At 45.0% G+C, this 11,534-nt stretch overlaps 1 protein-coding gene across 1 annotated transcript in view; it reads right to left on the bottom strand.

The window, feature by feature from the left end:
- Window positions 1–9,361, bottom strand: part of abcc9 (ATP-binding cassette, sub-family C (CFTR/MRP), member 9) — a 31,585-nt gene extending 22,224 nt beyond the window's left edge. The window contains exons 1-13 of the mRNA XM_079335498.1: window positions 9,043–9,361; window positions 6,733–6,778; window positions 5,939–6,131; window positions 4,510–4,651; window positions 4,306–4,427; window positions 3,511–3,677; window positions 3,305–3,406; window positions 2,996–3,136; window positions 2,704–2,886; window positions 942–1,106; window positions 472–627; window positions 244–378; window positions 7–148 (exon numbers count right to left, since the gene is read on the bottom strand). Coding sequence (XP_079191624.1) covers window positions 7–148; window positions 244–378; window positions 472–627; window positions 942–1,106; window positions 2,704–2,886; window positions 2,996–3,136; window positions 3,305–3,406; window positions 3,511–3,677; window positions 4,306–4,427; window positions 4,510–4,651; window positions 5,939–6,086 — 1,603 coding nt within the window. The 5' untranslated portion in view covers window positions 6,087–6,131; window positions 6,733–6,778; window positions 9,043–9,361. The remainder of the gene's footprint in view (window positions 1–6; window positions 149–243; window positions 379–471; window positions 628–941; window positions 1,107–2,703; window positions 2,887–2,995; window positions 3,137–3,304; window positions 3,407–3,510; window positions 3,678–4,305; window positions 4,428–4,509; window positions 4,652–5,938; window positions 6,132–6,732; window positions 6,779–9,042) is intronic.
- Between the last annotated feature and the right edge of the window lie 2,173 nt (window positions 9,362–11,534).

Below are 11,534 nucleotides of genomic sequence, written 5' to 3'. Positions count from 1 at the left end.
GAAAGCGAAAGGTCTTGAGGCTGGTGAGCTCTTTGCCCCTCGTGTCCTCCACGCTGTCGCAGAAGATGTTCTCCCAGGCGTACAGCTTCAGCAGCTTGATGCCCTTCAAGATCTCCGTCGTCTTCTTCAGGCGGTCCGTGGAGTGTTCCTGCGAATCAACGAGGACAACCGTCGCTAGGCGTGAGACGAACGTCCACCGAGTGTCCGTCGTGCAGAAATGTGCGGCGAGCGCGCACGGCTTACCAGCGAGCTTTTCTGTGTGTCGGCCAGCTTGGTGGCGATGAGATACTGGACCGGAGCCAGCAGGACGATGACAGACGCTCCGACCAACGCGCTGCAGCCCAGCAGATAGTAGAGCAGGATGACTCCCATCACGATCTGAAAAAAAAAAAAAAAAAAAAAAAAAGCAGCTCGTCAGTGCGTGAGAGTCGGGCTGGAGACGTGCGGAGGAGCGGGTTCTTTCGAGGTTACCTGCACGGGCATGGCCCACAGGTTGGGGCAGAGGAAGAGGAACCACATCAGCTGGTTGGTCTCTATGGCAACCAGGTTGTTGATCTGGCCCAGCGTCATCTCCCCCATGGACATGTTGGACGTGGACAGACGCAGGATTTTGTTGTAGATCATGGCCTGGAGATAAAAGACAGTGCAGGGATGAAACGCCGCGTCGAAGCCAAGTGTTACGTTTTCACCGCAAATTTGGCCGCCGAGCACGGCACGCCAACAAAATCCCGTCCATCATCCGGGTGAAACTGCCTCATTCTTTTATCCACATCTAAAGAAACAGACTCTTTTTCAAGTCGCATGAACTCGTTTTTGAGCGCTTGTGCTCCGAGTCTTTTTTTTTTTTTTACTTCTTACAAACAGTCTGTTAGAAAACATCTCTGCAGCTTTAAATCAGTTTTTAAACCATCCGTTGTTAAATCAGAATAAGTTCCACTCACCAGCAGCGCTCCCCGCAGGTTGATTCCCGTTTCTATGGTGACGTAGTACGAGGCCTGCAGGAAAGTCCTCTGCAGGATTAGAGCCAGGAAGAGAAGCACGGCCAGGACCGACGTGTTCTGGAGCAGCTCGAAGGAGGACATGAAGTACACGCCAAAGATTCTAATCTGCAACAAAGCAGCACACACACACACACACACACACACACACACACACACTTTAAGGAGGCGGACCACTTCTTCATGTTGCTCACGGTAACGGTCAGACTGAGGAGTCGTGACCTTGACGTTTGTATAAGAAGCGTTCCATCCGTGAACACGGCGACTGATTATGTCTGCTCAGATTATGACAAATAAGGGCGCCGGTAGCAAAGCAGGAAGTCCGGCTTTTCCCCTCCAAGCCTGTGGCCTTGGGTTTGAATCCCACCTGCGGTTCCCTTCCCGCATGTCATTCCAAATCTATCCGCCGACCCGTCTCCCGATAAAGACACAAAAATAAACACGCATGATCCAAATCTTTGTCACATACTCGTACAGATTTTTACACAAGGCCATGCAATAACAATAAACGCTTAACTTAGTAATACACATATATACAGTAACGTATATAAAATAAACAGGAGTTATTTGAATGTACAAAATAATAAATATAGAATAGAAAAAAAAGGATTATTGAATGTGCAGAATATAAAGAGTGATGTAAACAGTGTTCAGAGGTTTCTACAGACTGAACAGAAGTGAGAAAGATATCGGCCGATACAGATATATCGGCCGATATCGGTCTCTGTATCGGCCCCCTAAAATCAGATATCGGTCGAGTCCGATAAATAAGACAGGATGAAATCATACACACACACACGCACGCGCGCACACGCACTCTGTGTAGAACCGGAAAGCTCGGCGTGATGCTCAGCAGACCTTCCTCCTCTGTATTAAACTCGGAGTGTGAGGTGAGTGGGACATTTTCCACGTCAGTCAGAAATGCAGCGCTGCATCTGCTCTCTGTCTCCGCTGCACCGTTACAAGCAGCTCACACCCTCCATGAACCACAACAGCTCTCCACCCGCTCGGCTTCTGCCCAACTGCGAGACCTTCAGAGGACGCTGGCACAGATTTAAAGGAGGCAGCCAGACTGCTTTTCTTCTTCGGCCAAACGTCTGCTTTGTCTCCGCCTGCCACGCCGGCCTTATTGTGCTACGGAGGGAAGCGTTTGCCGGGTCAAAGCTAAACACGTGGTTCAGGACACGTTGAGTTTGATCAAACGATGTAAACCTGAATTTCCCTCGGGATCAATAAAGTATCTATCTGTCTATCTATCTATCTATCTAACTTGAGCAGATAAAGCAGGAAACTTCAGCCCGACTATCGGCTGACCGATAATATCGTCCGATATCGGCGTGACTTTTAATATCGTCTAATTCGACCCTGATGTGTGCCGATATATAACTCGCTTCATGCAGTTCAGGTTTATCATTAAGTTTTATTTTGAATTTCAAACTTCCAAATTTTCATTTTCCAGAGTGTTTGGTATCGGCATCGATCGAACGCTTCAGATTGAAGACGGATACCGAAGGAACTTTTTCTCTCAACGATATCAGTTTCGATATCGGCCCCAAATATCTCACACGATCGGGCCGAGACAAAAACCCGTGAACCAGGACGATACTTAGAGAACAACAAGCATGCTTTTCTAATGAGCTTTATGATGACATCACACACACACACACACACACACACACACACACACACACACAAGTCAACCCACCTCACTCGGTGACGTGCTGTTTCCTTTCTCCATGTACTTCACGATGCCCGAGATGCAGAGCGGCCCGGCGAAGCCCAGCAGGTCGGCGAGGTAGCGGAGCGTGCTGCTGAGCAGGATGGGGCGACCGAACGCTCGGTACATGGAGCGCCACATGGAAGGGCTGCGGTCCGGATCCTCGGCGGTCTGCGCGCAGAGAGAGAGAGAGAGAGAGAGAGAGGTCAAAACAACCCGAGCCTGGTGGAAACGTCTCATCCATGTTCAGCGAGGTTTAGCCACGCCTCCGTCGGCTCACCCTCTGATCCTCGTAGGCGTCTTTGAGCCGGAGGTAGTTGGTGAGCGCTCGCATGGCGATGGGCAGCTTGCCGATCTTCTTCAGCTCGATGGGTCTCTTATGGGCTCCGATGATGAGAGGATTCATCCACCAGTATGTCGCCTAAAAAACAGGCCGGCGTCAGTCGTGTTTGCTGCATTTAACAGCTGACCATGAATCCTTTTAAGGACGCTTTCAAACCCTCCATCTTTAAGGTCACATCTTAACGGCGTCTGGCGCCTAACTAACGGTTTAATACGAACAGATCGACTCCTGTGTTTGCGTATCTACCTTGGACAACAGGTTGACAAACGGCTGCAGAAAACGAACGCCCAAATCCTGCAAGTCCTCCGGCGGTTTCACCTTCTGCGGGTTCGCAAAGAACACGTACCTCTACGGGGAGAGAAAAGGGACAACATTAGGTTCCCCTTTGAGATTTAAGAAGGACGTGGATGTTCAGGATCAAACGACGTGAGGCCTCTTATCTATCTACTCGCCCTGATTCGGATGACGTTGATCTCCACGGCCATCAGCATCCCGTACAGGAGGACCAGCAGGGCGGTGAGGCAGAACCGGAGGTGCTGCGGTCCCACGTGGTACTCCACAAACTTCCAGAGCTTAATGGACTTTGTGATGAATGCCAGCACCCAGTAGATGAACAGGACTGTGCAGAAACACAAGCTGAAGGTTTAAACTGCTTCCTTCCTTTTTTCCTCTGTTAACTATTTTTTTAATTTATTTAAAAAATATATTTTTATCTATTTTTTTTATATCTATTTTTTTTATATATATTTTTATCTATTTTTTTTATTATTTTTTTTTATATTTTTTTTTTTATCTATTTTTTTCATTATTATTTTTTAATATATATTTTTATCTATTTTTTCCCCCCCAATATTTTTATCTATTTTTTTCCCCCAATATTTTTATTGGTATTTTTTTTCCAACTTCGACACATACAAAATAGAACCCCCGAAAACAAAAGTCAAACAGTTTTTTGACCATAAACACATAATTAAAAAAATAATAATAATAATACAACAACAAAAAAAATACACATTCACAAATTTTAAAAAAAGACGAAAAAAAAATTTATTTTACAATGCCAGTCCTTGCTTCGTATTTTAAATCTATTTAATTAAGGATTATCTTGTCTCCTCTTATGAGCCCACACAGGTTGCAGTGTTTTGTTTTTTTTTAATAATCCTTCACCACAAAAAACAAACTAAAAATCCGTTTTGGTGTCTTTTCTTTGGGCTGTTAAAAACGGGAGGCGTGTGAGCGAGTCTTACCCAGCAGCAGTTTAGGGAAGTTGGACGTCTCGATGTTGTGGTAGTAAACCACTGATGTGGTCGCTGCGATGAAGCCCATGAAGGCCGGCATGAAGAGATGCAGGTGGTTGGTGTTCATCTCCCTGCAAAACAGGAAACATTGCATTTAGCTGTGGAAGATGCGTCGGGATGCGTTTTGCACGTCTCTCTCTCCCGGAGGCTCACTTGTTGGAGACGATGCCCTCGGCGAACTCGCAGACGTGCACGAACAGCAGCGAGAAGGTGAGGATCCACCTCAGGTTGTGCCCGGGGAAATGGAGCCATGTGTTGTGATGGATCTGGACCTTGGAGCTCTGGCTGCCCCAGCCTGAGAGGACGGACGCAGGAGGAGAAATCAAACCAGAACAATCAGTTTATTACCGGATTAGATGCTAAGCTAGTTTCTGCTCATTGATAAAGCGCCGTTTTAAAAGCACTCAAATCAAACGGTGTCACTTTAATCGATCTTGATTAAACTGGCTGTGACTGTGAGAGGTCAGCAGCACGCCGGTGCGTTCGTTTCTGAACTAAACGGACCTCGAGCATGTCGGCGGCTCCGAGGGGACGGAGAGCGTAAAGAAGCAGAACGCATCAATTAGTGAGTCCTGAGGGAGCGCGCTGAGGGCTTCTGGTCAGATCCATTCCCATACACACACACACACACACACACACACACACACACACACACGCACACACACACACATACACACACACGCACACAATACCTCACTCACCCAATTACAAAACGCTTGTTCTCTTGTGGTCACCGTGATGTGCTGGTCGCTTTAAGGCATTCCTGACACACTGATGGATGATGTTGACCTTTGACCTCTGGGGTCAGACGTGCTCACCGCTTCATTATTTTATCCAGTTGAGACTTTTTGTTTGTTTTTAGTTACTGTGTCGTGAAGATGACAGTGCGGATTCTTGAGTTGAGGCCAAACGTGTTGGCGGAGAGTCGCAGTGACTCCTGAGGAAAACTCGACGACGTTTACAGAAAGAAACAAAACGAACGAACCAATCAGGACTTTTGTTTCCTCTTTGTGTTGTTTTGTTTTTTCTTCGTTTTTCAGCCTCAGTCACCGCTGGATCACTGAATTAATCCCGCCTTATCCAAAGCTGCTTAATGTTTCACACTGCTGAGGCGAGAGCGTCTCAAACTGTGTGTGCGTGTGTGTGTGTGTGTGTGTGTGTGTGTGTGCGTGTGTGTGTGTGTGTCCGTGTGTGTGTGTGTTGAATATCTCAAACACATCTGCTCTCGTGGCTCAGCGGGAAACGACACAAAGTTTTCACGCCTTTTCGGCTCCTCGTGATGATTTGGAGCCGTTTCAGTTCTTTATCTGCTCCGTGACCTTTGACCCCCGACGGACGAGAACACTCCAAAGGGAACGTCTCCGTCATAAATAAAGTGTAATTAAAACTTCTTATTTTGATCCAACATGTAGAGAACTGAACAAAATGTCTTTTTTTTTTCTTTTTCTTTCATTATCAGAAACGTTATTCATAAATGTCGGTGCCTTGCTCAAGGGCAGTGCTCAGGAAGTGGTCTGGCACCTCTCAGACAAATAGAGAGCAGCACTGAGCAGATCTCTGTCTGTCTTTATCCTGCACTTACCGATGAAGAGGATGGGGAAGGTGATGAAGAGCAGGAAGACATGAGGAACCAGGTTGAGCGCGTCCACGAAGCAGCCGTTGTCCAGCACGCCTCTCTCCACGTTGTATGCATTGGTTCCGTTTTCTTGGCCGCAAAACGCCAAGGCCATGCCACCGCCCGGCTGCTGCACACGCACACGCGCCGCGGGGTCGATCTGAGACGACAGAGAACGCCAGGCGAGACATGAGTGAGACACAAACACAGGCCGGCGTCCCGGCTGGCTCGTGGAGCGTGACCGCTAAGTCAAGGCTCAGCGGCGTCTGCTTCAGGAGACCGTTGGGAAATCAGGAAGTCAATAAAATGGGATTTTTGGGGTCGATGACGAAATCGATATCCGGGGAAAAACAAGACACATAACGACACTTTATCTTTGGTGACATGTTTAGCACAGTGCGTCTTTGAATCGCCCCCCGGGGACAAATAAAGTTTTTTGGAATTGAATTGAAGACTGTGCATCAACACTGGGAGCGTGAGAGAGCACGGCACAGCTGGGGCTTCACATACACGCCCGATCAGGCGCACACACACACACACACACACACACACGGAGCACCGATCCCTTCTCACTGATGTAACGCCTCTGTTACGGCCTCCCGTTAAAAGACGGGATCGTGGGATTAAACCGGCGTTCCCCTTTAACAGTGCGATCACATCCTGTCCAGATTATAGAAACGTCAGAAACATCAAACTCACAGCGTCAAAGGTGTCGACAAACGACGAGAGACTCACTTCAAACTTTAAATTCTTTGACTCACCTGAGAAAAGAAAAACTCCTCACTGGCTCTGAGTCATTCCTGGTGTCTGGATTACAGAAGAACAGAAGAAGAAGAAGAAAGTGAAGAGACGGAGACGAGGAGGAAGAGACGAAGAAGAAGAAGAAGAAGAAGAAGAAGAAGAAGAAGAAGAAGAAGAAGAAGAAGAAGAAGAAGAAGAAGAAGAAGAAGAAGAAGAAGAAGAAGAAGAAGAAGAAGAAGAAGAAGAAGAAGAAGAAGAAGAAGAAGAAGAAGAAGAAGAATACGGTGAGAGTTGGAGCGAGAATAAAAGTTGATTATTTTTAGCACGGCAGGAGCATCAGCTGCTCCGCACTCTGCTGCCCGGCTCTGCCAGAAGGTGTCCAGTTACACCGAGGACGCCGCGCCGCTTCCAGTTGTTTCCTTCAAAATAAAACAACTGGACGAAAGACTGATGAGCACAAGGATGTATGTAAGGATGAATGAATATTTGAACCTTATGTAATTAAAGGAGAACCATCTTTGAACCTGTAGGCAGAGCTGGACCATATCATGTTAAATTAATATTAATATTAAGATTAATAAACGATTATTTTGGTTTTTTTGTCCTCATAGTTCAGACATGCTCTCTACTGTAAATATTCCAGCTGTGCTCTAATGACAGAGTGAAAATCTGAAATCTATTTATCGAATATTTCAAAGTGAAATCAGAGCGTCTCAAGGAAATGAAAACGACACATTTGAGTTTTAAAGTAGAAATTAACTTCTCTCAAAGAGTGGAAAATAAATAACTTGAGTTTCTTGCAGTGTTTACATTGGACTTCTTTGTGTTCGCCGTCGTCTCCATCACCCTGAAAATAATCGACACGGGCGAGGTTGCGTGGGTTCGATGTTCTGAATTCATTTCCCAGCCCGACCTGCAGGTCGAACCACATTCTCACTAACTAAGGAGCAAGAGCCAACATCCCAACGTCCACCCATCTCAAAGAGAACACAGGAAGTTTGCTGTATTATTTTGAAGGAGCCAACGACGCGCGCTACACTGTCGTCGTTCGTGACTTCAGCTAACTTGACAGCGGGTTCCTGCTATCAGATTTCCAAACTTGAACCAGTTCAGTGGTGAGAAGGGGGTTTATTATGGGCTCCAACTCACATGCCAGTGACACACACAAACATGCACTGACGTAACATCATCTCATCTGGTTGACGGCTGGTCAAATTGTGTTTCTTATAATGAAATAATGGAATATTTACAAAACTAAGACCATTATATAAACATGTAGAGATAGTTTATTTTTATGTTGTACATGTATAGTGTCAATAACACCCTCAAAAATGTATTTTAGTGAATCTAAATTGCAAAGTAATAACATATTTCAGGAGGAGCTCGAGTCTTCTGTCAGGTTATTAATATTTAATTAAACATAAATCAGAGAAAGGGCTGTAAATGTTAAAAAAAGAAAAGGCCCCAAAATCTGCAAGAGGACACATTTAGTTATGAGCTGGTTTCACAGATTTATATTACAATAAATAAAATAAACATCGTCCTTGTTTCTATACATGAGAGGATGCAGGATTCAAACACGTGAGATCTCGCTGCAGGAGAGAGAAGGACCTTGGATCAGGTCAGTGAAGCTCAAACAATGAGCTGCTGACACTCACAGACATGGAAGCTGCAGGATCACAAATCCTGCACGATGCAAACGAAGAAACCATAATAATCCGACATGGTGTCTTTGTATTATCTATCGTGCCCAGCGGGATAACCCAGAAAGATTCAGCGACAGATTCATCTATTTTTATGACAGGACCAAATCTCTGTTAAGATATCAATCAAAATAAAGAGTCTACGCGCACATGACACCCACACATGCATGACATGTGACTTTATGGTATATTTTCAAAAAGTCAAATCCCCTCTTTAATTCGGCATTCATTTAGAACTGCAAACATGACATGACATTAACAAAACATCTAACTTTCGCGCTGTCCCACAACAGCAGTCTCTCGCTTCAAGTGCGCAAATCCGCGAATAGGAGCGGCACGATTTGACCTCACATCTGTCTATTTGTGTGTCAAATTTGGATTATGTAACAGCCGAAGTAAAGAAACAACTAACAAGTATTGTTATGGTGATTTGTTTTGTATTTTGGAGGCACAGCTGTCAGCTCAGGCAGTGATGACATTAAATTGTGAGATTTTTTAACGAGGTCCGGTGCAGGTTCGTTTCACGCGCTTCTCTCTGAATTGAAGACGTCGTTGTTGCACCAAGCTAGAGATGCTGTTGTGAATGACAGAAGGATTAAAAAAAGGAAAGCCATCGCGGACACTTACCCGGCCTCTGACGCAGGTTTGTGGGCTCCCAGGTCGGTGTCACAGTCCCTTTCCCGAATCTCAAATCCAGCGCGCGCCCCTCACGTCTTCTGATTGTGGGTTTGTACTGCAGGCTGCAGGGACAGGAAATGCATATGCATGGTTCACTAGGATCCGCTTAGATATGATGTTATGGCGCTCAGGCACACACAAACACACACTGTGAGATATGCTGGCTGTGTTTTCCTCCTGAAATGTCTCATAATGCACTGTGGGCGAATGTAGGTCAAATTAAAGCCGAATAAGCACAACGGAGCCCAGTGTGCTTTGTGATATCAGATATACTATTTTTTTTTACCAATGCTCTTTTACTGTAAATGAAAAACACCAGGTGCACCTTCACTTCAGGTCAGGTGAGGTTACCTGACATCTGCAGCGGAGAAGCGCTTTGTTAAGTACGGAAGACGATTAGGGTCAAACATGAAAACAATAAATAATGAAAGGAGGATTTTTTTTTTTAAATCGTGCACTTCTTAAAAAGTCAAAATGTCGAGAATCAAATTGAAACACATTTTTACAAAATTGTATTTCAACTTAATTTGATTTCAACTTTTTTTTTTTCTTAAATCTCAAAATTGTATTTTAAATAATTTCTCGACATTTTAACTTTTTTTTTTTTTTAAGTGCAGAATGGGAAAAAAATATTACTCAACAATATTACTCAAGAAAAATCTGCCATTTTCAACTCAATTCAAAAAACTTTATTTGTCCCCGGGGGGCAATTTCCTCAGTTTCCCAGCTTGGGATCAATTAGTTTCATCCATCTATCCATCTGAGTCATGGAGGATTCTTAAAGCATAAACTTTTGACCTTTCGATCGACCCCCTAAACACTTTTGAGCACCATATTTCTTGCTAGATGAGAACTTGTGACCTTCGTGAGAAGGGACGACGAAACCGTGTGTCGTTGACTTTGTCACTTCTGGGACCTCTTGAGTACGCGGTTATGGATCCCGGATTTGGAGCCTGGGACTCTGAGTGCTTCTGTCTCTTGAAGAAGAAGCAGAACCAAAGAGGGAGTGGAGGGATTCATAAGACTGTGTGTGTGTGTGTGTGTGTGTGTGTGTGTGTGTGTGTGTGTGTGTGTGTTTACATCACAGCCAGGAACAGTGTGAGGAGATTCCCATCAAGTAGTGTTTCCCAAGGAACTGAGAGGAAATAAGTTGACCTTTGACCCCCCACACACAAACACTCATACGTACACACTCACACACAAGCTCTATACCTCCAGAGTCGTCTACAAACTCCCACTCACCCTCTCATCCTCTGTTCATGTAAACACACACACACACACACACACACACACACATAGACATACAGTGGGAAGACCAGACAGCTGTTCAACTTTGACCCTCGTGTCACCACGAAGAGGAAATGGCGCCTGTGACACACTGTCGCACGAGGATCCGCAGTGACACCCGAGGAGAGGAGCAAACGAAGAGTTAAACATTTTGATGGACGAATAAAGGAGAAGAAGTCGTGGGTTCAAAGATGGCGAACTGTAGTGTCAATTCACTACGTGTGTGTGTGTGTGAATGAATATGTGTGTGTGTGCGTGTCGTGTTTTTCCTCTCCAGCGTGAGAAAACTCTCTCTCTCTCTCTCCTGAGGGAAAGTGTTTGACCGACGTGTCGCCCCGGAGCAGGAAGTGAGGACCGTTCCACTTTACATAACACACACACACACACACACACACACACACACACACACACACACACACACACACACACACACACACACACACACACACACACACACACACACACACACACACACACACACACACACACGTTTGTATGTGCAGCCCTTTGAAGACCATGCAGCAACATCTGGAGCAGAAACATGACCTGCAGTTCCTCAGTTGTCCACTCGAGGCTCCTCACTAGGTTTGATTGACAGCCTGAATTTTAATATTTCATGTTGTGACCTGCCAGGTGTGAACTAGCTCTGAGCTAACTGTGGTACGATGCATTTTAATATTGTTAATGGTGCCTTTACAAATGAAAAAAAATTCAATTAAACTGGTAAAAAAAAGAAGCATGGGGGAGGACCAGCATGCACCTGGGTCGGCCTATTTACCTGTGAAGAGGTGCAGCGGGAGCCATGATTTTTGTGTTCTCTCTTTTTTTTTTTTTTTTTTTAATTTGTTGCAAAATAAACAAGAAATTAAATAAAACGATTCCCAAATCAAGAATTCAAAACATTCAAACCTCGTTCTTTATGATTACTATTTTTTTTTAGAAATGTCCTCACAGGTGTCGAACGTGTGTCCCCACAAAGCATAACGAGAGTACACACACACACACACACACACACACACACACACACACACACACACACACACACACACACACAGACACACTTTAGTCTTGTACTGCCATCTTTTGGGGACTTTGATTCCAAAGAGTTTTCTTGTTGCAGCTTAAGAGCAATAAATCAATGTTTTATATTGTTT

The sequence above is a fragment of the Symphodus melops genome (genome assembly GCF_947650265.1).
Source record: "Symphodus melops genome assembly, chromosome: 22".
In the NCBI taxonomy this organism is placed as follows: Eukaryota; Metazoa; Chordata; class Actinopteri; order Labriformes; family Labridae; genus Symphodus; species Symphodus melops.
The sequence above is the reverse complement of the archived record's forward strand: the minus strand, read 5'-3'. Positions and strand labels throughout refer to the sequence as shown.